The sequence below is a fragment of the Dipodomys ordii genome, unplaced genomic scaffold (genome assembly GCF_000151885.1).
Source record: "Dipodomys ordii isolate 6190 unplaced genomic scaffold, Dord_2.0 Scaffold61, whole genome shotgun sequence".
Taxonomy (NCBI): domain Eukaryota; kingdom Metazoa; phylum Chordata; class Mammalia; order Rodentia; family Heteromyidae; genus Dipodomys; species Dipodomys ordii.
In genome coordinates, this window is record NW_012267277.1 from 1,173,565 (window position 1) to 1,197,077 (window position 23,513).

A 23,513-nucleotide genomic window follows, 5' to 3' on the forward strand; every position below is an offset into this window, starting at 1 on the left:
ACTGTGGCTCAAGTGGTAGAGCGCTAGCCTTGAGCTGAAGAGCTGAGGGATAGTGCCCAGGCCCAGAGTTCAGGCCCCACGACCGGACCCAAACAAACAAAAAAAAACCCCCAGCAGACTCAGCTGGGCACCAGTGGCTTATGCCTGTAAGCTTAGCTATTCAGGATGCTGAGAGCTAAGGACCACAGTTCAAAGCCAGCCTGGGCAATAAAGTCCCCATGAGACTCAAATTAACCACTCAAAAACCAGTAGTGGTGCTGTGACTGAAGTGGTAAAGCATTACCCTGAACACAAAAAAGGCTTGGGACAGAGCCCAGGCACTGAGTTCAAGCCCCACAAAGGACAAAAAACAAGGGAAGTGACGCTGTGGTTCAAGTGGGAGAGTGCTTGCCTTGAGCTGAAGAGCTCAGGGACAGTACCTAAGTTCAGAGTTCAAGCCCCGTGATCGATGAAACAACAACAACAAAAAAAACCAGAAGACAAATATTTGGTGGTGGTGGTGGTGATAGAAAATTCTTGTTCATTTGGTTTGGCTTTTTTGGAGAGAGTTTTACTATGCAGTCAAGGCTGGCCTCAAACTCACATTTCTCCCCCATTAGTCTTCTAGTGCTGAGATTAAAGGCATGTACCAAGACAACCAGCTTTAGACTATATATTAGCCAGGCAACAGTGGCTCACATCTACAATCCTAGTTACTCAGGAGTCTCAGATCTGAGGATCATGATTCAAAGACAGCCAGAGCAGGAAAGTCCGAGCGACTCTTATCTGCAATTAACAAGCAAAAAGCTGGAGTGAAACTATGGCTCAATTGGCAGAGTACTAGCCTTGAAGCTCAGGGACAGTGCCCAAGACCTGAGTTCAAGTCCCAGGACTAGCACAAAGAAAGGAAGGGAGAAGAGTGGAGAGAAAAAAGAGAGAGAGAGATAGAGAAAGGTAGAGGAGAGAGAGAATAGTATATGGGAGGTGAGACACATGATGGGGAGAGGAAGAAAGGAATCATACTCTGATAACAAAAAACTACACACAAGACTAAAACATATAGAGTTAGCCTTAATGATCTTAATTTTAAAGTATTCTACTAATAAAATTAATTATGTCTTAAAATTAGTTGTTAAATAATCAGATATCTAGTAATTCTGAAATGTTTATTATATCATATTTATGTATTACTGATTTCCCTTTTTCTTTCTGGGTAAATAAAACCAAAATTAAACAAACAAAAAATTTCTATGAGAAAAGATTAAAAATTGAAATAATGTAACTTACAGCTTCTCTGCCAATGAGTGGATAAAATGGGGTACCAAAAAGTTTTCTTCCATTGATAAATGCCTTCATAATAAAATTGGTCACTATTGAAGAAAGAAGACAACAATAAAGATGAGAACATTAATGTCTAAAGAACATTTAAAGAAGGTAATCTCTATTTAAAACTTACTTTTTCTAGAAACTCCAGCACCAAGATTGTGATTCAAGTCAAAGGGATCTAGAAAAGCATAGTTTAAAATTAGGAATTATATTCATTGTACCATCATCAAATGTAGATAGCCAGAACCACTCTAGTATTACTTATTCTCAATCATCAAGTCATTCAGTTGTTGGATATTAAGGGAAGGGATCATAAAAATCAAAGCGAAGAATCTTTGAAATTCTAATATTGCTCATTTTCCTCTTCCATTTCTTAGCCAAATTTTTGTTTTTGAAATAAGAATGGCATAAGCTGGCCACCAGTGGCTCATGCCTGCAATCTTAGCTATTCAGGAGGCTGAGATCTGTAGATCACAGTTCGAAGCCAGCCTGAGCAGGAAAGTGAGACTTTCATCTCCAATTAGTCACCAGAATACCAGAAATGGCACTGTGGCTCAAAGTGGCAGAGTTCTAGCCTGGAGCAAAAAAGCTCAGGGATAGTGCCCAGGCCCTGAGTTCAAGGCCCACATCCAACCAAAGGAAAAAAAATGGCATAAAAAATTACCTTCAATCGCAATGCATTTAGATGTCCACTGTTTTTCAAAAGTTGTCAACAGCTTTTTTTGTCGAATGCTAATTACATATTCCTTAAAATCAAACTCTTCAGTATAGAAGCGAAGCAGTCCCAACCAAAGCTCTCCTAATGACTCTGTGTTCTTTCCAAGTGATGGCAAACGCTTTTTCTTCAGGTAAAGAAGGAAGAGAAGAGGAAGATAATGGAGGAGAATAAAGGGGAAGGAAATAAGGGGAAAGGAGAAATATATTATCTAAAACATATGCCAGGGCAGGGAAGGTGGCTCAGTGGAAGAGCGCTTGCCTTGCATGCATGAGGCCCTGGGTTCGATTCCTCAGCACCACATAAGCAAAAAGAAAAAGCCAGAAGTGGTGCTGTAGCTCAAGTGGTAGAGCGCTAGCCTTGAGCTGAAGAGCTGAGGGACAGCACCCAGGCCCAGAGTTCAGGCCCCATGACCGGACCCAAAAATAAAAATAAATAAAACATATTCCACAAGTCAAAGTAAAATGATTAAACTATACTAACCCTAACAAGCATCAATAAGCATTCTATGACATAAGAACTATGTAAACCTTACCAGTTCTTCTGTTTTGTCAAAGAAAAAAGCATTCCATCCATCAACCATTCTCTGTGGAATCTGTTTCCCATCAAAGATCTGTATTAAAACATTTAATTTTATTATTAGATACCAAGTTATTCTACCTATTCTACCCAAAGGCCTACAAACCTTCACATCATTTTAGAGTTTATCTACAGAAAACATACTGAAATACTCCTTCCAAAAGGGAATAAGCTTAGGTGATAAAACTTGACACCTAGTAATTAATAAAATACATCTGTAAAACCAAAGCTAAGAAAGGCTATCTTAGAGAGCATCAGACTGCAAATGACACATTTGATGTTATTGTTATCTATTTAGCCTATGAAAACACATCTAACCCAAGATTAATGAAAGTAAACAAAAAAAGTCAGTTGCACGAAAGAATTCTAGTTGTCAGGGGACAGTGGCTCATGCCCGTAATCCTAGCTACCCAGGAGGCTAAGATCTGAGGGTCACGGTTCAAAGCCAGCACAGGCAGGAAAGTCTGTGAGACTCTTATTTCCAATTACCCCCAAAACTGCAAGTAACACTGTGGCTAAAGTGAAAGAGGGCTAGCCTTGAGTGCAAAAGTGCAAAGACAGTACCTAGGCCCTAAGTGCAAGCCCCAGGTCTGACAAAAAAAAAAAAATTGTTATAGAAATATACAGTCAATAAAAACTGATTAATTATATTAGACAACCAAAGAGAATCAATGTTCCAGTTGTGTCAAGACCAGGTACCTTTAATCAGTTATCTATATCATGTAAGGGAAAAATCTTTGGGTACCACTTTTGTATAAAAGAAAATTAGGTAGCTTATACTGAGCTCTTCATAAAGATTATAAATGTTTCATATAAATTATGAATTACAATTCACTGTACTAGTTTGTTTTTTTGGATTTTTGGGTCCGGTCATGGGGCCTGAACTCTGGGCCTGGGCGCTGTCCCTCAGCTCTTCAGCTCAAGGCTAGCACTCTACCACTTGAGCCACAGCGCCACTTCCGGCTTTTTTCTTTTTGCTTATGTGGTGCTGAGGAATCAAACCCAGGGCCTCTGGCATGCAAGGCATGCGCTCTACCACTGAGCCACCTTCCCAGCCCCAATTCACTGTCCTAGTAAGGAAAGACATGCTATTTCACAAGAACAAAAAGGAAATCCAATCAGATGAACACATAGCCACAAGTAACCTCCCAAGTAATTTTGAGACAAAATTACTGACATATCTACCCTATACAATTTCATTTGTAGGTACAAGATCCTTATGGTCAAGGACTATAATTTACCTTGAGCACAAAACCTTACTAAACCAAAGCTTCCTAAATAAATTTGTTCAAGAAATTTGAACAAATATATTTATTCTATATGTTATATAAACATCAAGATGTAAGTAATTCTTAAGTTGCCAAAAATCATTTACCTTAATTTCTGGTGTTTCATGAAAATATAAATAAAAATATAATATAAAATATAATAAAAGCAAGAGCCTAACAGTTACAGATGGAACTAAAACAGAAGACATGGGATCTTGCATTCAAGAAATAAGTGAAGTTTGCCAGGCAGTGGTGGCTCACATCTGTAATCCTAGCTACTTAGAAGGCTGCAATCAGACAAATCTTAGTTTGAAGCCAAATGAAGCAGCAAAATCTGCAAGTTTATCATCTCCAATAAACTACTGAACAAGCTCTAAGTGAAGGTGTGGCTCAAGTGGTAGAACACTAACCTTGATGGAAAAAGCTCAGGGACAATGAATGCCCTGGCCTGCAGTTCAAGCATGAGGACCAGAAAAAAAAAAAAAAGTAAAGGTTTTAAAGAGGTTAAAATTCAGTATTATCCCTTTAACATTGTAATATTCCATGCTCCATAAAACGGATTTGCCAGATATTAAAATAATACAGGTTACTTCTTCAGACTCTGATTGTATCAGAGAATTCTTCTGAGTAACTACTAAACCCAACAATGTTGCAAGTAGCAGACTGGACACTATTCACACATATTTTGCCAGTGCTTTTGAATGATCTAGTTGGTTTTTTCCTCTTTTTTTTGGTTGGTCGTGGGGCTTGAACTCTGGGCCTGGGCACTGTCCCTCAGCTCTTCAGCTCAAGGTGAGCGCTCTACCACTTAAGCCACAGTGCCACTTCCGGATTATTAGAGTCTCATGGACTTTCCTGCCTGGGCTGGCTTTCAACCATTACCCTCAGATCTCAGCCTCCTGAGTAGCTAGGATTATAGGCATGAGCCACTGGTGCTGGCTAAATGATCTAGTTTTGCTGGGCCAAATTCTACACTGTATATCAGCCCTCAGAAGTACTAATACTATCTTCTCTCTGTCTCTTTTTTGTTGTTGTTGTTGGTCGTGGGGCCCGAGCTCTGGGCCTCAGCTCTTCAGCTCAAGGCTAGTGCTCTACCACTTGAGCCACAGCGCCACTTCCAGCTTTTTCTGCTTACGTAGTGATGAGGAATTGAACCCAGGGTCTCATGCAGGCAAGGCAAGCACTCTCCCACTGAGCCACCTTCCCAGCCCTATCTCTCTTAAGCAAGCATTCTCTCACCCTTACTTTCTATCATCAGTGAGCATTAATTCTATCACTTACCAAGTAAGACAACCATATTTGCATAACAAGTTACTCTGGATCAGACACAGTGACTCACACCTGTAATTCCAGTTACTCAAGAGATCAAGACTAGGATTATGATTTGAAGCTAGCCTGGAAAGAAGTTAGTCAAAACCGATCTCAAAAAAACAAGCCAAGCTGGTAGCACAGTCCTGTAATCACAGGTATGCAAGAGGCTATGGTAGAAGGATTGTGGTACAACTCCACTTGGGCAAAAGCCAAGAGAGACTTAGAGGCCCTGAGTTCAACCCCCCGCCTCCATTATAGACACCAAAATAAAGAGTGAATCACTAATTGTGGATGTATGTGCTGGCACTGGGGCTTAAATTCAGGGGCTAGGCGCTGTCCCTTAGCTTTTTCACTCTGCTACTTTTGCTCAAGGCTGATGGTCTTATCTTTGGAGCTACAGAGCTACTTTTGGCTTTTTGGTAGTTATTGGTAAGAGTCTCACAGACATTTCCTGCCTGTGGTGGCTTTCAACCACAATCCTTAGACCTCAACTTTCTGAAGGTGGAATTATAAGTGTGTGCCACAAATAACCCTAAGTGAACCCCAGTTTAAACTATGGACTTCAGCTGATCATATGTATTAATGCAGGTTCATCAACTGTTAACAATGTAATACTCTGTAGGATTGAAAATGGGCAAAATTGTACAGGGTAGAGGGAGAAAAGGACAATATGAGAAATCTCTGTATGTGCTCCTCAAATTTGCTGTGATCGTAAAACTACCCTAAAAAATAGACTACACATAAACATATATACATATCATCCAATACTAATTTAGCTACAGATTTTTCTGGTAGGAAATAACGTTTATGTTTTTCCTCGATCCTGAAGCCTGAACTCTGGGTCTGGACACTGTCTCTGAGTTTCTTTTGCTCAAGGCTAGTGCTTAACCATCAGAAAACCAGAAGTGGTGCTGTGGCTCCTCAAGTGATAGAGCGCTCACCTTAAGCTGAAGAGCTAAGGGACAGTATCCAAGCCCAGAATTCAAGCCCCATGACCACCACCACCAACAACAACAACAAAAAACAACCTTCATGCATTCTAGGTCTCCAAAATTTTTAAATGTTAAAAGATATGCAATGGTTCTATTCAGCTCATATTCTCTTAGTAATCTATATTCTCCAAGATAAATTTTTCAAAGAGGTTCATTGGTTAATTTTAACATTAACAGAAAGAGAAAACTGAGGACACTCATGATTTAGAAAAAAAAAAAAAAAAAGCCTTCTAGGAGCCGGGGGCCAGTGGCTCATTCCTGTAATCCTAGATACTCAGGAGGCTGAGATCTGAGGATCACCGTTCAAAGCCAGACTAGGCAGGAAAATCAGTGAGACTCTTTATCTCCAATTAATCACCAGAAGACTGGAAGTGGTGCTGTGGCTCAAGTAGTATAGTGCTCACCTTGAGCTGAAGAGCTAAGGGACAGTGCCCAGGCCCAGAGTTCAAGCCCTGTGACCAAAGACAAAAAAAAAAAAGGTAGAGTGCTTGCCTACTATGCATGAAGCCCTGGGTTGGATTCCTCAGTACCACATAAACAGAAAAGGCTGGAAGTAGCACTGTGGCTCAAGTAGCAGAGTGATAGCTTTGAGCAGAAAGCAGCTCAGGGACAATGCCCAGAACCCTGAGCTCAAGCCCCAGGACTGGTTAAAAAAACCTTCTGGGGGGGGGGGGGGGGGGGGGGGGGGATTGGGGGGGAGGGGGGAGGCTGGGAAGGGATGTGAAGGGTAAACCAAAGGAGGAGGCTGCAATGCTTGGTAAGAAATGTACGTATTATCCTGCCCATGTAATTGTAACCCCTCTGTACAGTATGTTCACAAATAAAAAATTAATTAATTAATTTAAAAAAAAACCTTCTGAAGCAAGATCTCTCTCTCTCTCTCTCTCTCTCTCTCTCACACACACACACACACACACAGAGCATTTCTATTTTTCTTCCACACTTACCTCTTGTAGAACTGGGATAACAGGTGGTTTTCTCTGCTGCAGAAAGTACAGCACCATAAGGATATATGCATAAGAAGATAAACTTCCCCTGGAAGCATCTCCAATGTCACATCGCTAGAAAATATGTGATGAAAATAAAATTTCAGAATCTCATTTCAAACAGTACTGACTACTCTGAGACAACACTTCTGTAATTCACTGAACTGATATGCATCCCTAAGTTCAATAAAGACTCTGAGAAAGAAGGTAATCTTACACCTTATGGGCAAGCATATTTATTAGTACAAGCTCTATGAAAAATAGCTTTACAATTTCAAAAACTGAAAACAAATCTCCTTTGGCCTGGAAACTCTTAAGAATTTATCTTGCAAAAATGCCTTCCAAATATGTGTGAAATGGCTGAATATGAAGTTTCTTTGCCAGGTACTTTTGGCTCACACTTGTAATCCATCCTGCCTACTCAGGAGACTGAGATCTGAGGATTATGGTTCAAAGCCAGCCATGCAGAAAAGTCCAAGAGACTCTTATCTCCAATTAACCACTACAAAACCAGAAGTGTACTGTGGCTCAAAGTAGTACAGTGCTAGCTTGAGCAAAGAAAAAGCTCAAGGTCAGCGCCTACACCCTGAGTTCAAGCCTCAGGACTGAACAAAAAAGAAAAAAAGAGAATTTCAAACAAGTCGTTTAAATAAGGATACAGGTGGACCTGTTGCAACCATGAGAAGTACAAGTCATTATGTCGAAAACGAACTTTACAACTTTGGTAGTGGGGGAGGGGAGGGGGGGCACGGAGGATTGGGTGGGGGGCGGGGGGAGGATGGGAAGGGATTGGAAGGAGAAACAAAGGAGGAGGCTACAATGCTTATAAGAAATGTACTCATTATCTTGCCCATGTAATTGTAACCCCTCTGTACAGTATTTTCACAATAAAAATTAAAATTTAAAAAAAAAAGAGAATTTCTTTTATTGTAGTAGTCTTTTTGTTGTTTTTGTGTGCTAATCCTGGGGCTTGCACTCCGGACGGCCTGGGTGTTGTCCCTGTTCTTTTGTTTTTGTTTTCTTGTTTTAACTCAAAGATAGCCCTCTATTCTACCACTTGAGCCACTACTCCATTTCCAGCTTTTTGGTAGTTTATTGGAGCTGAAAGCCTCACATATTTTCCTGATGTGCTGGTTTTGAACCATGATCCTCAGATCTCCACTCCTTAAGTAGCAAGAATTACAGGTATGAGGCACTCACACCCAGCTTGTAGTAGTGTTTTAGTAGCAGAAAAATCAGAAATATTTTTTTTTTTTGTCAGTCGTGGGGCTTCAACTCTGGGCTTGGGCGTGTCCTTGCCCTCTTCAGCTCAAGGCGAGCGCTCTACCACTTGAGCTACAGTGCCACTTCCGGTTTTCTGGTGGTTTATTGGAGATAGGAGTCTCACGGTCTCTACTGCCCGGGCTGGCTTTGAACCGTGATCCTCAGATCTCAGCCTCCTGAGTAGCTAGGATTACAGGCGTGAGCCACCAGCGCCCAGCTAAAATCAGAAATAATTTTAGGCTCATCAATAAAGCATAAGTTAAAAATACTGAGAATTGCTGGATGCCGGTGGCTCATGCCTATAATCCTAGCTACTCAGGAGGCTGAGATCTGAGTATGGTGGTTCAAAGCCAGCCCAGACAGGAAAGTCTGTGAGACTCTTATCTCCAATAAATCACTAGAAAACCGGAAGTGGCGCTGTGGCTCAAATGGTAGAGCACTAGCCTTGAGCTGAAGAGCACAGGGACAGTGCCCAAGCCCAGAGTTCAAGCCTTAAGACCAACCAAAACACAACAACAACAAAAAAAAAACCCCTGAGAATTATCTATACAAAGGAATAGTATGCACCTATTAAAAAAAAAAACAAGTAATTCTTAGTAGCCTGATATGAAATAATTTCTAAATCTATTGCTAAGTTAAAAAATATAAAATATAGACCTATGTACTTATTGTCTCCATTGTATTTCAAAGTATTTATGCTTGTAGTAACAAGGAGATAGGAAATTTGTGTGTTTGCTATACTAATGTAATACATGTCTAAAATGTAACATGGGTTGCTTCCAGCATAGTAGGCTAGGTAATAAGTAAATAAAGGAGATTTCCTATCTACTACAAATCCCTTTGGATCTTTTGCTTCCTTTAAATTTTTGTTGATACTTGGGTTTGAATGTAGGGCTTTGCACTGTGCAATGCAACTGTTCTACTGCTTGAGTCGTTCCTCCAACTCTTCCTCTGGTTACTTTTGAGACAAGGTCTCACTGTGTAATCCAGACCACACTGTAATCCTCCTATTTATGCTTTCTGCAGTAGGCAGGATGACAGTCACAAGACCTCAAACTCAGGGTTTTTTAATGTTCAGAAGGGGGTTGTAACAAAGTTTTGTAGCTGAAGCTGGCCTGGAACTATGATCCTTCTGATCTCAGCCTCCTATGTACCTGAAATAACAGTTACATAGATAATCACAACTACGGATTGGGATTCTGCTCATAAGTATTTTGCTCTGACTTTGAAGTGAAATTCTTACAATCTCTGCCTCCAGAATAGCTAAAATTATAGGCATGAGGCACTTGACACCTGGATCCTTTAGGGTTTTTGGATTCTGTATAACTTAAATATGCTGGATATTCCCGGCCCTCCTGCTCTCCACCCAAAAAGTATACCAAGCACTGGTGACTCAAGTCTGTAATCCTAGCTAGTATCCTGAGGATACTCAGGATGCTGAGATTTAAGAATTGCGGTTTGAAGGTAGCCTAGGCAGGAAAATTCATGAGACTCCTATCCCCAATTAATCACCAAAAAGCCAGAAATGGAGCTGTGGCTCAAGTTACAAAGCACTAGCCTTGAGCAAAAAAGCTCAGGAATAGTGCTCAGGCAAGGGAGTTCAAACGCCAGTACTGATATACAAGAAGAAGGAAGAAGAAAGGAGAGAAGGGAGGAGTAGGGAGAGGAAAAAAAAATGAGAAAAAGATTATTACAACTAAGCAGATCATTAACATTTTCATAAATACCTTAGCAAACACTTTCATAGTATATCCCAAGTACTGCACTCTAGGATCAATAGCTGCATAAGTAGCTAACATTCTGGTGTTATGTTGAGCCTGAAAAATAATTACAATTTTTTTAACATTTCATAAGCTTACAAATTATATAAAAAGATACAATATAGTCTAATTAGAATACGTACAAATGTAAATTTTAAGTACCTATTAACAAGTCAAAAAGTTAACTTAATCTGATTGCAATACATAACAAAATATGTGTTCCTTATACTGCTCATACATGAAAATATTAAGCATACAAGTATAACTCATCATCTACAAAACTTTTTTTAATGAAAAGTATAATTATGCTTGGCCTATTAAAAACTTACCAATGTATTATATAAACTGATATCACCTTCTAGCCCACTTCGTCTGTGTTCAAATTTTACTATAGGCACTTTGGCAGTAGTTATAGGCAAAATGTTCCTTAAACCTGATTAAAAAAAAAAAGTTACATAATTTTCATAATGCTAAAGAGAATTTTTTGTTTTAAAGCTAGATTTAAAATGTATACCTGGATGTCTCTTAAGAATTTTCGCCAAATTTTCAATTATTTCTTTACAATTTAATTTCTAAAAAACAAAAAATAAAACAAGTAAATTAAAATTTCACTCAATTTGGCCTTATACAAATTCTACTTTAATCTAGGCATTTAATACTATTATTTAAATTTTCCAGCCATCATATTCTCTATCACCTTGCTGTTTGAAGTATGTGGTTTATAAATATATAGCCTCAGTATTATTGGGAACTTGGTAGAAATAAAAAATTTCAGACCTCTACCAAATCTAATCATAAACATTTTAAAAAGGTCACACAGTATGTCACATGTAGATTTATGTTTGAGAAACAAAGGTAAATATAAGGTCTGATGAATGCAAAACAGTATCTTGATTAAGAGCCCAGGCTCTAATTACTCTCCTTCACAGCACACCCTACTCTATAAAATCCAAATAATCATAAATTCTTGCCCTAAAAAGTTGTTGGATTACACTTGACATAATATAAAGCATTCAGCAACAAGCCTGGCATAAAGTAAGAACTTGAAATCTGCCAGTTGATGAGACAAGGGAAGATAATCCTATTATTACCAGTACCTATTTCCTCAAGGAAATTCTTACCTCTGCAAATTTAAGTGTTATTAAAAAAAATAAAAATAAAAACAGAGACAAGAGTTGGTATGGTAATAATCATCAAAAGACAAGGAACACAGAAGAGGATGACATTTTAAATCAACTGTGTTAAGCTGAAAGCTATCAAGAGCAATCCCAACAATTATAAGATTACTTTTGTGTATCCCCAATACAGTCATTGTAGCTTAACCTGGGGATTTCAAGGGAATCATTAGTTACTAAATGACACACAGAACAAAATAAACAAAGATGGTCATATTTCTTCTTACAATGCAAAAGATACAATTTAATAAAAATTTTAAAGTTTCAATAAGGTTCATCTAGAATATATTTTATTCTTTTTCATTATTTCAAGTTCCTAATGTGAACAGCAGACTACATATAATATCCAAACTCTTAGTAATTACAAGTCTGATTACTAAAGTTTACATAGCAGGTATCTAAAAGTCTTTCCTCCCTGGATAAAAGTCATTTCTTTTTCTCTCAATTCTTGCTCTTCAAAATGGAAAACGGCAGCCTCTTCTACATAAGTGGCAATAACAAGTTAGTTAAGAGAACAAACAAACAAGTGAGAACTCATCACTGCCATCTTTACTCCAGGTCTAACTAATTCAAAATCACCTGTGAAAAGGACTTCAGAAATGCACAGGTACACTACTCTGCTGAATTCTTTTATAACATAACAAAGGCTATGCTGACACCACTACAGATGCCAGAAGCTTGGCCTCACCCCAATCTTGCAATCAATCTGGTATTGAAACATAAATATCAATATCTATGCTGGTAAAGAGCACCTACAAGGATCCCCTCCTTTTCTAATTACTGATACAAAGGACTGGGACATTTCTTCCCTGACCAATCAGTCTTTTTCTCTGGGACATTTCTTCCCTGACCAATCAGTCTTTTTCTTTCTTGAAAGCTTAGACAATCTCATTCCCATGACTGAATCCTGTAAGATAAAGAAGGAAAAGCATACCCACTTCACTGCCAAGACTGCACTGGGGGAAGGTCTGCTCCTGGCATCTCAAGGTGGAACTCAGAAAGCTTTAAATTTCACAAAGTAGTGGTTAGGTTCTACATTACTATTAGTACTATATTTCAGCTACATTATGGGTTAAAAAATTACAAAGAGGCAGTGAGATACAGTGCAAAGAGCATGAACTCTGGAGTCAGACAGACCTGGGTACGAATCCCGGCTCCAACACTTACTAGCTGTGTGAACTTGGGCAAGTCAGTTTATCTCTCAAAGCCTGTTTCCTCATCTGTAAAATGGGGGAAATAATACCTACCTCAAAGGTGGGTGCAAGAATAAAATGAGATAATGTATGTATAAGTGTATTCTGGGGACTCAATAAATGTTAGTTCCCATTCCCACCCAAAATGAGTTCCTAAAACTCATTCATTTATAATATTGTTTCTATGGGAACAAAAGGCAAGTGCCTCAAAATTATAATTAAGTTTTAGAATGACCCATTTATAAATTAGATTACTATTAGATATTCCCTAGCTATAGTGATACAAAGACAGCTCCTAATGAAAGAGATAGCAAAGACAGAATAAGCAAGATCAACATTCACTACTGAACTGAAGCACCAGCTTTCCTCACTGCCCTAAGGAAAAAAGTCCAACTTTATGGAATATCAATCATAAATTCAAATTAAAACAATTTCCAAACTTCATTACAATACACCCTCAATGACCTTACTTTTATATTATAAAATGATGAACAAAACATTTACTAAACAATCTGAATGCCTTCAAAATAGATGTTTTCATATTTCAAACATTGCTGTTGCCAATATATTTATACATAATATATAAAAAAATGATACCATGTATTTTTATCAATATTAAATGCAAAAATAAAGTTAGGTTCATCATTAGAAGAGACTAAACTTCCATATCCATTCCAAACAAAAATTCTTACCTCTGCATTTTCATGGCCTTCCAAGGTCATACAAATATCAAGATCACTATCACGAAATCCAAATCCATTCTTTGAAGAGCCAAATAAGCACAGTCTTGCCTTTTCTAAGCAAAGGGAAACAAAAGTCATAATTAAACATGGAAGGAGTCTTCTAATATCTATTAGTGGCTTAACAGTAATCTTATCCACCTCAAAGCCTTAAATTATCTACCACTGCAAAATTCCAAAAATCCATCTCAAGCCCAGATGCTTACAAGTTCCCACATTCATGTACTCAACTACTTTTCCATTTTTCCAGCTATCATATATTTAACATGCCCTTCACTCTAAATTCACTACTGAACTGAAGCACCAGCTTTCCTCACTGCTCTAAGGAAAAAAGTCCAACTTTATGGAATATCAATCATAAATTCAAATTAAAACAATTTCCAAACTTCATTACAATACACCCTCAGTGACCTTACTTTTATATTATTTCTAAAATTTCTAATTTTAGCAATTTCTAATAGCAATTTCTAAAATTGCTATTCTGAGCAAATAACCTCATTTTTTATTTTGTTGCCCACATCAGAAATATATGTGAGATCTTAACACCTATCAATCCACTTCTAAACAGAGACCTTTAGCTTTTTCCAACTTAATTACAGATCCACCTATCTTGTTCATCCTTAACATAAATACTAATATTTATAAAGGCAAAACTTGAAAATTTACTTCTTAAAAATAAACTAATTCCTCAAAGGTACAATGCAAGTAATTTTATAACTACCACCAATTATTAATTTTCTTCCAAAAGTGGCTGATATAAATCTCTATAGATTCTCTCACATTCAGAATTCTTCAATAATAGCTATTTCTCCAAACAAGCTGCAATAGAAGTGGATTTTTCTTCCCTTTAATTCATAAATTGACTACACATTTAGATAAATTCTGTCAAAATAATCCCTGCATCTACTTCTGATGCTCTACTTCAAATTTCAAAGACAAATGATAAAAATAACTTAAAAATAGAATCTTACAGTACATAACAGATTTTAAAAAGTAAAACACTATTATGATTATGAATTGTTATGCTTTTCTAAAATATTTAGCCACAGGATTCTCAATCAAGATTTCACCTTCATGGTGAAAATCTGCTGGTCCTGGCTCTATTTTTGCCATCTCTATTTAATACCAACATCAACTACTAAAGCAAAAGCCTTAAGACCATCCTTGGATTTCTTCCTTTCAGATTTCACATGACAAAATTCACTGGCTATTCCTTCAAATATATCCTATTTCTCATCACTTGTCATCTCTTCCAAGCACTACTATGGCTTACCTGGACTTGTACAAAAGCCTCATAATGTTTGTTTCTATAGTTATGACTATACCATCTGTTCTCTCAAATCATGTCACCTAATGGCTTAAACTCTTCAAAATCTTCTCATTGGGCACTTAAAACTTCTATCAACATTCATAATATTTTAATGATATAACTCTTTCAAAGAGATCTCATATTTCTATTACACTCTAACCCACATAATCTATACTTCAACCTCACTGTTCCTTCTAACTTGTCTTCAAATGCCAAACCAAATCTACTCGGTGTCTATACTTAGTCCCTTTCTCTCAACAATGTTCTCTCCTTAAGAGATTTGTATAACTTGTACCTTCACATTATTTAAGATCCTAGTTATCAGAGAAACTTAACAGAAAATATCACATTTCCTACATATTAATAACTATATTTGCTGATAAACTATATATTCACTCCTTATATCACTGCCTCTTCTCTGAAATATACAATTCATGAAAGCAGGCTTCACCTCTTTTGTTAGCAATATCTTCCCAAAACAAAAGTAGTATCTAGTAACATTCAATAAATATTGTATTTTTTGTGTGCTAGTCCTGGGACTTGACCTCAGGGCCTGAGGCATTGTCCCTGTTTTATTTTGCTCAAGGCTGGAGCTCTACCACTTGAGCCACAGCTCTACTCCCAAACTTTCCTGCCATGATTGGCTTTAAACTGTGATCCACAGATCTCAGCCTCCTGAATAGCTAGTATTACAGGCATGAGCCATTGGGTGCTCTGCAACTTTTTTTACTTTGGTGCCTGGGCACTGTCCCTGAGCGTTTTTGTTCAAGGCTAGCACTCTACCACTTGAGCCACAGCTCCACTTCTGGCTTTTTGGTAGTTACCTGGGGATTAAAGTTTCACGGACTTTATTGCCTGATCTGGCTTCAAACTGTAATCCTCAGATCTTAGCCTTTTAAGTAGGTAGGATTATAGGCATGAGCTACTATGCCTGGCTTTCAGTAATACTTCTAAATGAAATGCAAGACCAGCAGGCACCAGTGGCTCACACCTGTAATCCTAGCTATTAAGGAGGCTGAGATGTGAGGATTGCGGTTCAAAGCCAACCCAGGCAGGAAAATCCATGAGACTCAAATCCAATTAACCAGCAGAAAATCAGAAGTGGCACTGTGGCTCAAGTGGTACAGTGCTAGCCTTGAGCTAACGAGCTAAGGGACAGTGCCCAGGCCCAGAGTTCAAGCCTCACAATCAAAAAAAAAAAAAAAAAAAAGATAAAATGCAAGACTATGTACAGCAACAAAAGCAATCAGTTTTTAACCTATGACATACCATCATATTCTCTTTGAATAAATTTTTCCAAGCCAATTAAAATTTGTTCCCTGTTGTGTTGTTCAGAAAACGGTGGTGATAATTCATCTAGGTTTAAAAAAGAAAGAATTAGAAAAATTAGGAAATGGAATCTGAAAATATCTCAAGTTTTTACCCTAAAATTTTACTTACAACTTGTTATTTGTTGACTTTTCTTTAAAATTGTAAATGTTACAAGCAGAGGGGCAGGGAAACAGCAAAAAGTTTATTTCTGAAAAATCTATGTATATTTTATATCATAATTTCCTTATACCTAGAAATATATTTGCTTTTTCAAACTACTTAATGCAATTTTCTTCAGATATTCCTCTTTCCCCTACCCAGGCTTTTATCCTGCTAAACTATATTCACATTGCTTCCATAGGCACCGGGCCCACTAAAGCTTAAATATTTCCATTTAATATCTGGTTAAAAGTCACATATTCCTTAACCAACAGCCTTAATGTCCTCTTCTTTATTTCTCCAAATTATTATTATTATTATTATTATTATTATTATTATTATTGCCAGTCATGGGGCCTGAACTCTGGGTCTGGGCGCTGTCCCTCAGCTCTTCAGCTCAGGCTAGCGCTCTACCACTGGAGCCACAGCGCCAATTCTGGCTTTTTCTTCTTATGTGGTGCTGAGGAATCGAACCCAGGGCCTCATGTATGCAAGGCAAGCACTCTACCACTGAGCCCCCTTCTCAGCCCCTCCAAATTATTTTCTAGAACTTGATTTTAGGCGATCCTTTCAGATTTTTGGTATTTCATTTATTTTCTTCTTATTTTCCCAATAAGATCCTACATCCCCTTAAAAACAAGGTCTTTTTCCCCATCACTGCCTCCAGAACCAGTAATGGAAACAAACAAGGCATTCATTTGTTAGGAATTTGCTACGAGGAGCTATACTAGTTTTTGTTTTATTTTGTTTTGATTTCTGGAGGGGTACTGAGGATTAAATCCAGGGCCTTACAAATGCTAGATAAATACACTACAAATAAATTGTATCTCCATCCCTAACATTTGCCTTTCTAAAAACAAATGTAGTGTCAATGGATAATGATTAGTAGGGAGAAGGGAACTGAAACTATATGGTATTCTAATGTTACTATAAAGACATAATGCATAATATGATTTATGTGTTTCCAATAAGTACACATGCTAAAGGTTTGGGCCCCAGTCAATGCTGCTACTGGGGAATAATAGAACCAGTCATTAAGGGTATGGTCTCATAGGATACCAGGATACTGGTATATTATCTCCTTCTTCTCTTCTTTTGCATGGCAGCCTTGAGGAGAAGTTTTGCTATGTCACATGCTTATGCCATAATGTGCTTTTGCCACAGGGCAAAGCAACAGAGCCAATTGACCTAGACTGAAGCCTTTAAAACTGTGACTTCATGAAACTTTTCGTCCTTTCCTTCCATAATGGATTTTTCTCTTAGGTATCTATTATAGCAATAGAAAGCAAAAGAATGCACTTGTCAAAGTCCACAGAACACTGCAGCACAGTATTATATATGCAAATTTTACAGTGATGTCGGCAGTCAGAGGACCTCAGAATAGAATACAGATTATGATGTAAATATCACAAATATATGAAACAACTACACACAAAGCAAAGGTATAAAGATGCTGACCTAAGTAACAATGAAAATTCATATATTAAGTCTAACGACAAAAAAACTATATATAAAATATAAAACATTTTGCTCCAACTGAATAAACTTTCCCATAGCAACATATCAGATTATACTCTAAGGCTGCTATAAAAGTATATAAAAATGGAATAATTAAAGAAGGGTAGTAGATGGTGGGAACTAGGTTTCTCACGGTTGGAGTGGGAATGTACAGATAATAAGTCAAGTAACAATGATTCAAAGATGGAAACATTAGTATAAAGTTCTGTTTAATTTAACATAGATAGTCATATAGTTATATTTACATAAGTACACATGCATGTTAACGTATACACATAAATTCCAGTACTGTAATATTAAGAACATCTTGTGTTCAAATTTGGTTCCTAATGCCATAATACAATAAAAGAAGAGCTTCTTTAAAAATGCCTAATATGGGGCTGGGAAGGTGGCTCAGTGGTAGAGCACTTATCTTGCATGCTCGAGGCCCTGGGTTCGATTCCTCAGCACCACATAAGAAAAAAGCCGGAAGTGGCGTTGTGGCTTAAGTGGTAGAGTGCTAGCCTTGAGCTGGAGAGCTGAGGGACAGCGCCCAGGCCCAGAGTTCAGGCCCCACGACCGGACTCAAAAAAAACAAAAAAACAAAGTATTTCCTGATCCTTTGGGTTTATTTGGTATTTGTTATAATATTCCCTTTCTCATCTCTAATTTTATTGGTTTGAGTCTTTTCTATACTCTTGGTCAAATTAGCTAGAAGTTTACCCAGATTTTATTTTTCCATAAGCTTATTAAGTTATGATATATTACATTTACTTGTAATTACTTAATCATTTCTTTATCTCATATGGACTCATGGTGAGATGTAATCCCATAATACTTCAGTTTTATTGTCAAATTTATTTTTTATTTTTATTTTTTGTTGTCTGAACTCTGGGCCTGGATGCTGTCCCTTAGCTCTTCAGCTCAAAGCTAGTGCTCTACCCCTTGAGCCACAGCACCATTTCTGGCCTTTTCTGCTTATGTGGTGCTGGGGAATTGAATCCAGGGCCTCATGCATGCGAGGGAAGCACTCTACCACTGAGCTACCTCCCAGCCCTGTCAAAATTATTATAGCTTTAGTCATTGGGAGCTCTTTTAACTGGATCCTGTGTCTTTGATAAACTGTCATCAGTATGTGGATTTTTGTTAAACTGTATGCTCATCGTTTGCATTTTCTGCCTTAGTCTAAAAATTAGGCTTTTTTTTTTTTGGGTCCGGTCGTGGGGCCTGAACTCTGGGCCTGGGCGCTGTCCCTCAGCTCTCCAGCTCAAGGCTAGCACTCTACCACTTAAGCCACAACGCCACTTCCGGCTTTTTTGCTTATGTGGTGCTGAGGAATCGAACCCAGGGCCTCAGGCATGCAAGGCAAGCGCTCTACCACTGAGCCACCTTCCCAGCCCAGGAAGAAATACTTTGAAAACCTACACTCAATTAAGGGGAAAATATAGATTAAATTAATAAATTTTTAGAAACTGACCAAAATTAAACCAAGAAGACATAAGCTAGTTAAGCAGACCTTTAACAAAGAATAAGACTAAAAGCAATTAAAGAATCTCATAATAGCCAGGCTGGCAGCTCATGCCTGCAATCCTACTCAGGAGGCTGAGATCTGAGGTTCAAGGTTCAAAGCCAGCACAGGCAGGAAAGTCCGTGTAACTCTTATCTCCAATAAACCACTAGAAAACCAGAAACGGCACTGTGGCTCAAGCAGAAGAACGCTCACCTTGAGCTGAAGAGCGCAGAGTTCTAGCCCCATGACCGACAAGAAAGAAAAGTGAAGAGAAGAGAAGCAAAGCGAAGCATAGGGACAGAAGGATTCACTGCAGAATTCTATTAGAACCTCAAAACACAACACCAATACTCCTCAAACTCTTCCATGAAATAGAAAGGGAAGGAACTCATAGAAGAAACTCATTCTACAAATGAGCATTATGTTCATTGCCAAATTAGAAAGAAAATTATGGACCAATCTTGTTGATGAACATTTATGTAAAAATTCTCAATAAAAATACTTGCAAACTGAATTCAACAGCACATTAAAAAGATTATACACTATGATCATGTTTTCATCAGAGGGGTGTAAGAATGGTTTAACGAGCTGGGTGCTGGTGGCTCATGCCTGTAATCCTAGCTACTCAGGAGGCTGAGATTTGAGGATCACAATTCAAAGCTAGCCGGGCAGGAAAAGTTCGTGAGATTCTTATCTCCAATAAACCACCAGAAAACTGCAAGTGGTACTGTGGTTCAAGTGGTAGAGCACCGCCTTGAGCTGAAGAGCTAAGGGACAGCGCCTAGGCCCAGAGTTCAAGCCCCATGACCAAAAAAAGAAAAAAAATGGTTTAACAAGTATAAATCAATAAACATAATACATCACTAAAACAGTATAAAAAAAACTCACATGATCATCTCAACTGATGCAGAAAAGGCCTTTGACAAAATTCAACATTCTTTTATAATACAAGCACTGAAGAAACTAGAAATATAAGCAATGTACCTGAACTTAGTAAAGGCTATCTATGAAAAATTGATAGTCAATTATCTTACTAAGTGGGAAAAAACTAAAAACATTTCCCCTCAAGTCAGAAACAAAACAAAGATGTCAACTCTACTCACTCTTATTAGATATAGTATGAGAATTCCTAGCCAGAGCAATTAAGCAGGAAAAAGTACCCAATTAAGGAAAGACAAAGTTAAATTATCCTTATTTGCTTATGGTAAGATGCTATACTTAAGAGATCCCAGATGCCAACAAAAGATTTCTAGAGCTGATAAACACCTTCAAAAAGGTAGGGGGATATGAAACCAAGACCCAAAAATCAGTAGTTTTGCTACATACCAAAAACTAACACACTGGAGCTGGGAAGGTAGCTCAGTGGTAGAGTGCCTTGCATGCACGAGGCCCTGGGTTCTATTCCTGAGCACAATATAAGCAGAAAAAGACAAGACGTGGCACCGTGACTCAAGTGGTAGAGCTCTAGCCTTGAGCTGAAGAGCTGAGGGACAGAGCCCAGGCCCAGAGTTCAGACCCCGTGACCGACAAAAAAATAAAATAAAATAAAACACACTGAGAAAGAAATCAGGAAAAGAATTCCATTCAAAAACAATAGAACATGCCAGTCACAGATGGCTCACGCCTGTAATCCTAGCTACTCAGAAGGCTAAGATCTGAGGATCACAGTTCAAAGCCAGCCTGAGCAGGAAAGTAGGTGAGACTCTTATCTCCAATAAACCACCAGAAAACTGGAAGTGACTCTGTGGGCTCAAGTGGTAAAGCGCTCGCCTTGAGCTGAAGAGCACAGGGACAGCGCCCAAGCCCAGAGTTCAAGCCCAACGACCAACAACAACAACAAAAAAAAAAAACAATAGAATACCTAGACATTAACCAAGGAAGTGAAAGACCATTACAATGAAAACTACAAAGCCTTGAAGAAATTGAAGAGGACATCACAAGATGGAAAGACTACATGCTCATGGACTGGCAGAACTAATACCATGAAAATAGCTATACTGTAGTAGCAAAAGTTATGTGCAAACTTAATGTAATACCAATCCAAATATCATTCCTCACTACATCAGAAAAATCAATGCAGCCAGGCACCAGTGGCTCACACCTGTAATCCTAGCTACTCAGGAGGCTAAGATCTGAGAGTTGTGGTTAAAAGCCAGCAGGAGCAGGAAAGTCCATGAGACTCTTATCTCCAATTGAGTGAAAATTCTCAGGGACAGCATCCAGGCCCTGAGTTCAAGCCCCACAACCCAAAAAAAAAAAATCCAAAAGACAAATGGAACATTATAAGACCCAGTAATAAAACCACACAGCCACAGACAGTTAATTTTTGACACAGGAGCCATAAACTTAGACTGGAAAAAGACAGCTTCATCAACAAATGGTACTAGCAAAATAGGCCAAACTCTTATAGGAGACTAATATTGGACCTCTACCTCTCACCATGAATAAAAATCAACTCCATATGGATCAAAGAACTCTAATTAGGACCTAAAACTTACAAAGTAAAGATAAACTTTTCTACAGGACTCCCGTTGTAAGAATTGGCAAAGAAGACGACATCAAACTAAAGAGTTTCTGCATAGCAAAAGAAACAATCACCATAATCAAGAGACAACCCACAGAATGGTTATTGAACAGATAAAAGGATGCAGAATAGACTGTTTAAACAAAATCAAACAGTAAAAGACTAACCCAATTAATAAATGGCCAAATGAATTTAACCGACAGTTTTCAGAAGAAATAGAAATGACTGATAAAGAAATGTTCAAAATCAGGGCTGGGAAGGTGGCTCAGTGGTAGAGCGCTTGCCTTGCATGCATGAGGCCCTGGGTTCGATTCCCCAGCACCACATAAGCAAAAAGAAAAAAAGCCGGAAGTGGTGCTGTGGCTCAAGTGGTAGAGCACTAGCCTTGAGCTGAAGAGCTGAGGGACAGTGCCCAGGCCCAGAGTTCAGGCCCCACGACCCAAAAAAAAAAAAAGAAATGTTCAAAATCATTAGCCATAAATAAAATGCAAATCAAACCATACTAAATTCCATCTCACCCCAGTCAGAATGGTACCCACCAAGAAAACAAATGAGTGGTCAGAAGAATGTAGGTGGAACTGAACCTTCATATACTGTTGGTGGAAATGTAAGCTAATACAGTCAGTATGGATGTTCCTCAAGTAACTAAAAACAACCCCTTTGACTCCACTATACCACTATTGAGCACATGTCCAAAGGGGAGTAAATTAATATACCAAATAGACATCTGCATAACTATGTCTATTGCAGCTGTTCAAAATGAGCCCAGGGGCCCAACAACAGAGGAATGGAAAAGGAAAATGTGGTATACACACATATATGTATGTATATATAAGTATACACATATATGCTAGGGAATATTACCATAGACAAAAAAAATGAAATCATATCATTTCCAAGAAAATGGATAGATTAAGAGGACATCAGGGCTGGGAAGGTGGCTCAGTGTAGAGTGCTTGCCTAGCATGCATGAGGCCCTGGATTTGATTCCTTAACCCCATATACGCAGAAAAAGCCAGAAGTGGTGCTGTGGCTCAAGTGGTAGAGCGCTAGCCTTGAGCTGAAGGAGCTGAGGGACAGTGCCCAGGCCCAGAGTTCAGGCCCCACTACCGGACCCAAAAAAAAAAAAGCCTAATTTTTAGACTAAGGCAGAAAATGCAAACGATGAGCATACAGTTTAACAAAAATCCACATACTGATGACAGTTTATCAAAGACACAGGATCCAGTTAAAAGAGCTCCCAATGACTAAAGCTATAATAATTTTGACAGGGCTGGGAGGTAGCTCAGTGGTAGAGTGCTTCCCTCGCATGCATGAGGCCCTGGATTCAATTCCCCAGCACCACATAAGCAGAAAAGGCCAGAAATGGTGCTGTGGCTCAAGGGGTAGAGCACTAGCTTTGAGCTGAAGAGCTAAGGGACAGCATCCAGGCCCAGAGTTCAGACAACAAAAAATAAAAATAAAAAATAAATTTGACAATAAAACTGAAGTATTATGGGATTACATCTCACCATGAGTCCATATGAGATAAAGAAATGATTAAGTAATTACAAGTAAATGTAATATATCATAACTTAATAAGCTTATGGAAAAATAAAATCTGGGTAAACTTCTAGCTAATTTGACCAAGAGTATAGAAAAGACTCAAACCAATAAAATTAGAGATGAGAAAGGGAATATTATAACAAATACCAAATAAACCCAAAGGATCAGGAAATACTTTGTTTTTTTGTTTTTTTTGAGTCCGGTCGTGGGGCCTGAACTCTGGGCCTGGGCGCTGTCAAGGCTAGCACTCTATCACTTGAGCCAGAGTGCCACTTCTGGCTTTTTTCTTTTTTGCTTATGTGGTGCTGAGGAATCGAACCCAGGGCCTCAGGCATGCAAGGCAAGCGCTCTACCACTGAGCCACCTTCCCA

General features: G+C 38.4%; 1 protein-coding gene across 6 annotated transcripts in view; it reads right to left on the reverse strand.

Annotated features, from left to right (window-relative positions):
* Zcchc11 (zinc finger, CCHC domain containing 11) overlaps positions 1-23,513 on the reverse strand; it is a 137,351-nt gene that overhangs the window by 36,242 nt on the left and 77,596 nt on the right. For all 6 annotated transcript variants that reach the window (XM_013022313.1, XM_013022312.1, XM_013022311.1 and 3 more), the window contains exons 15-24: positions 15,866-15,952; positions 13,240-13,343; positions 10,694-10,751; positions 10,509-10,612; positions 10,147-10,236; positions 7,118-7,231; positions 2,556-2,633; positions 1,970-2,147; positions 1,436-1,483; positions 1,267-1,349 (exon numbers count right to left, since the gene is read on the reverse strand). In XM_013022313.1, the coding sequence (XP_012877767.1) occupies positions 1,267-1,349; positions 1,436-1,483; positions 1,970-2,147; positions 2,556-2,633; positions 7,118-7,231; positions 10,147-10,236; positions 10,509-10,612; positions 10,694-10,751; positions 13,240-13,343; positions 15,866-15,952 (944 nt within the window). The remainder of the gene's footprint in view (positions 1-1,266; positions 1,350-1,435; positions 1,484-1,969; positions 2,148-2,555; positions 2,634-7,117; positions 7,232-10,146; positions 10,237-10,508; positions 10,613-10,693; positions 10,752-13,239; positions 13,344-15,865; positions 15,953-23,513) is intronic.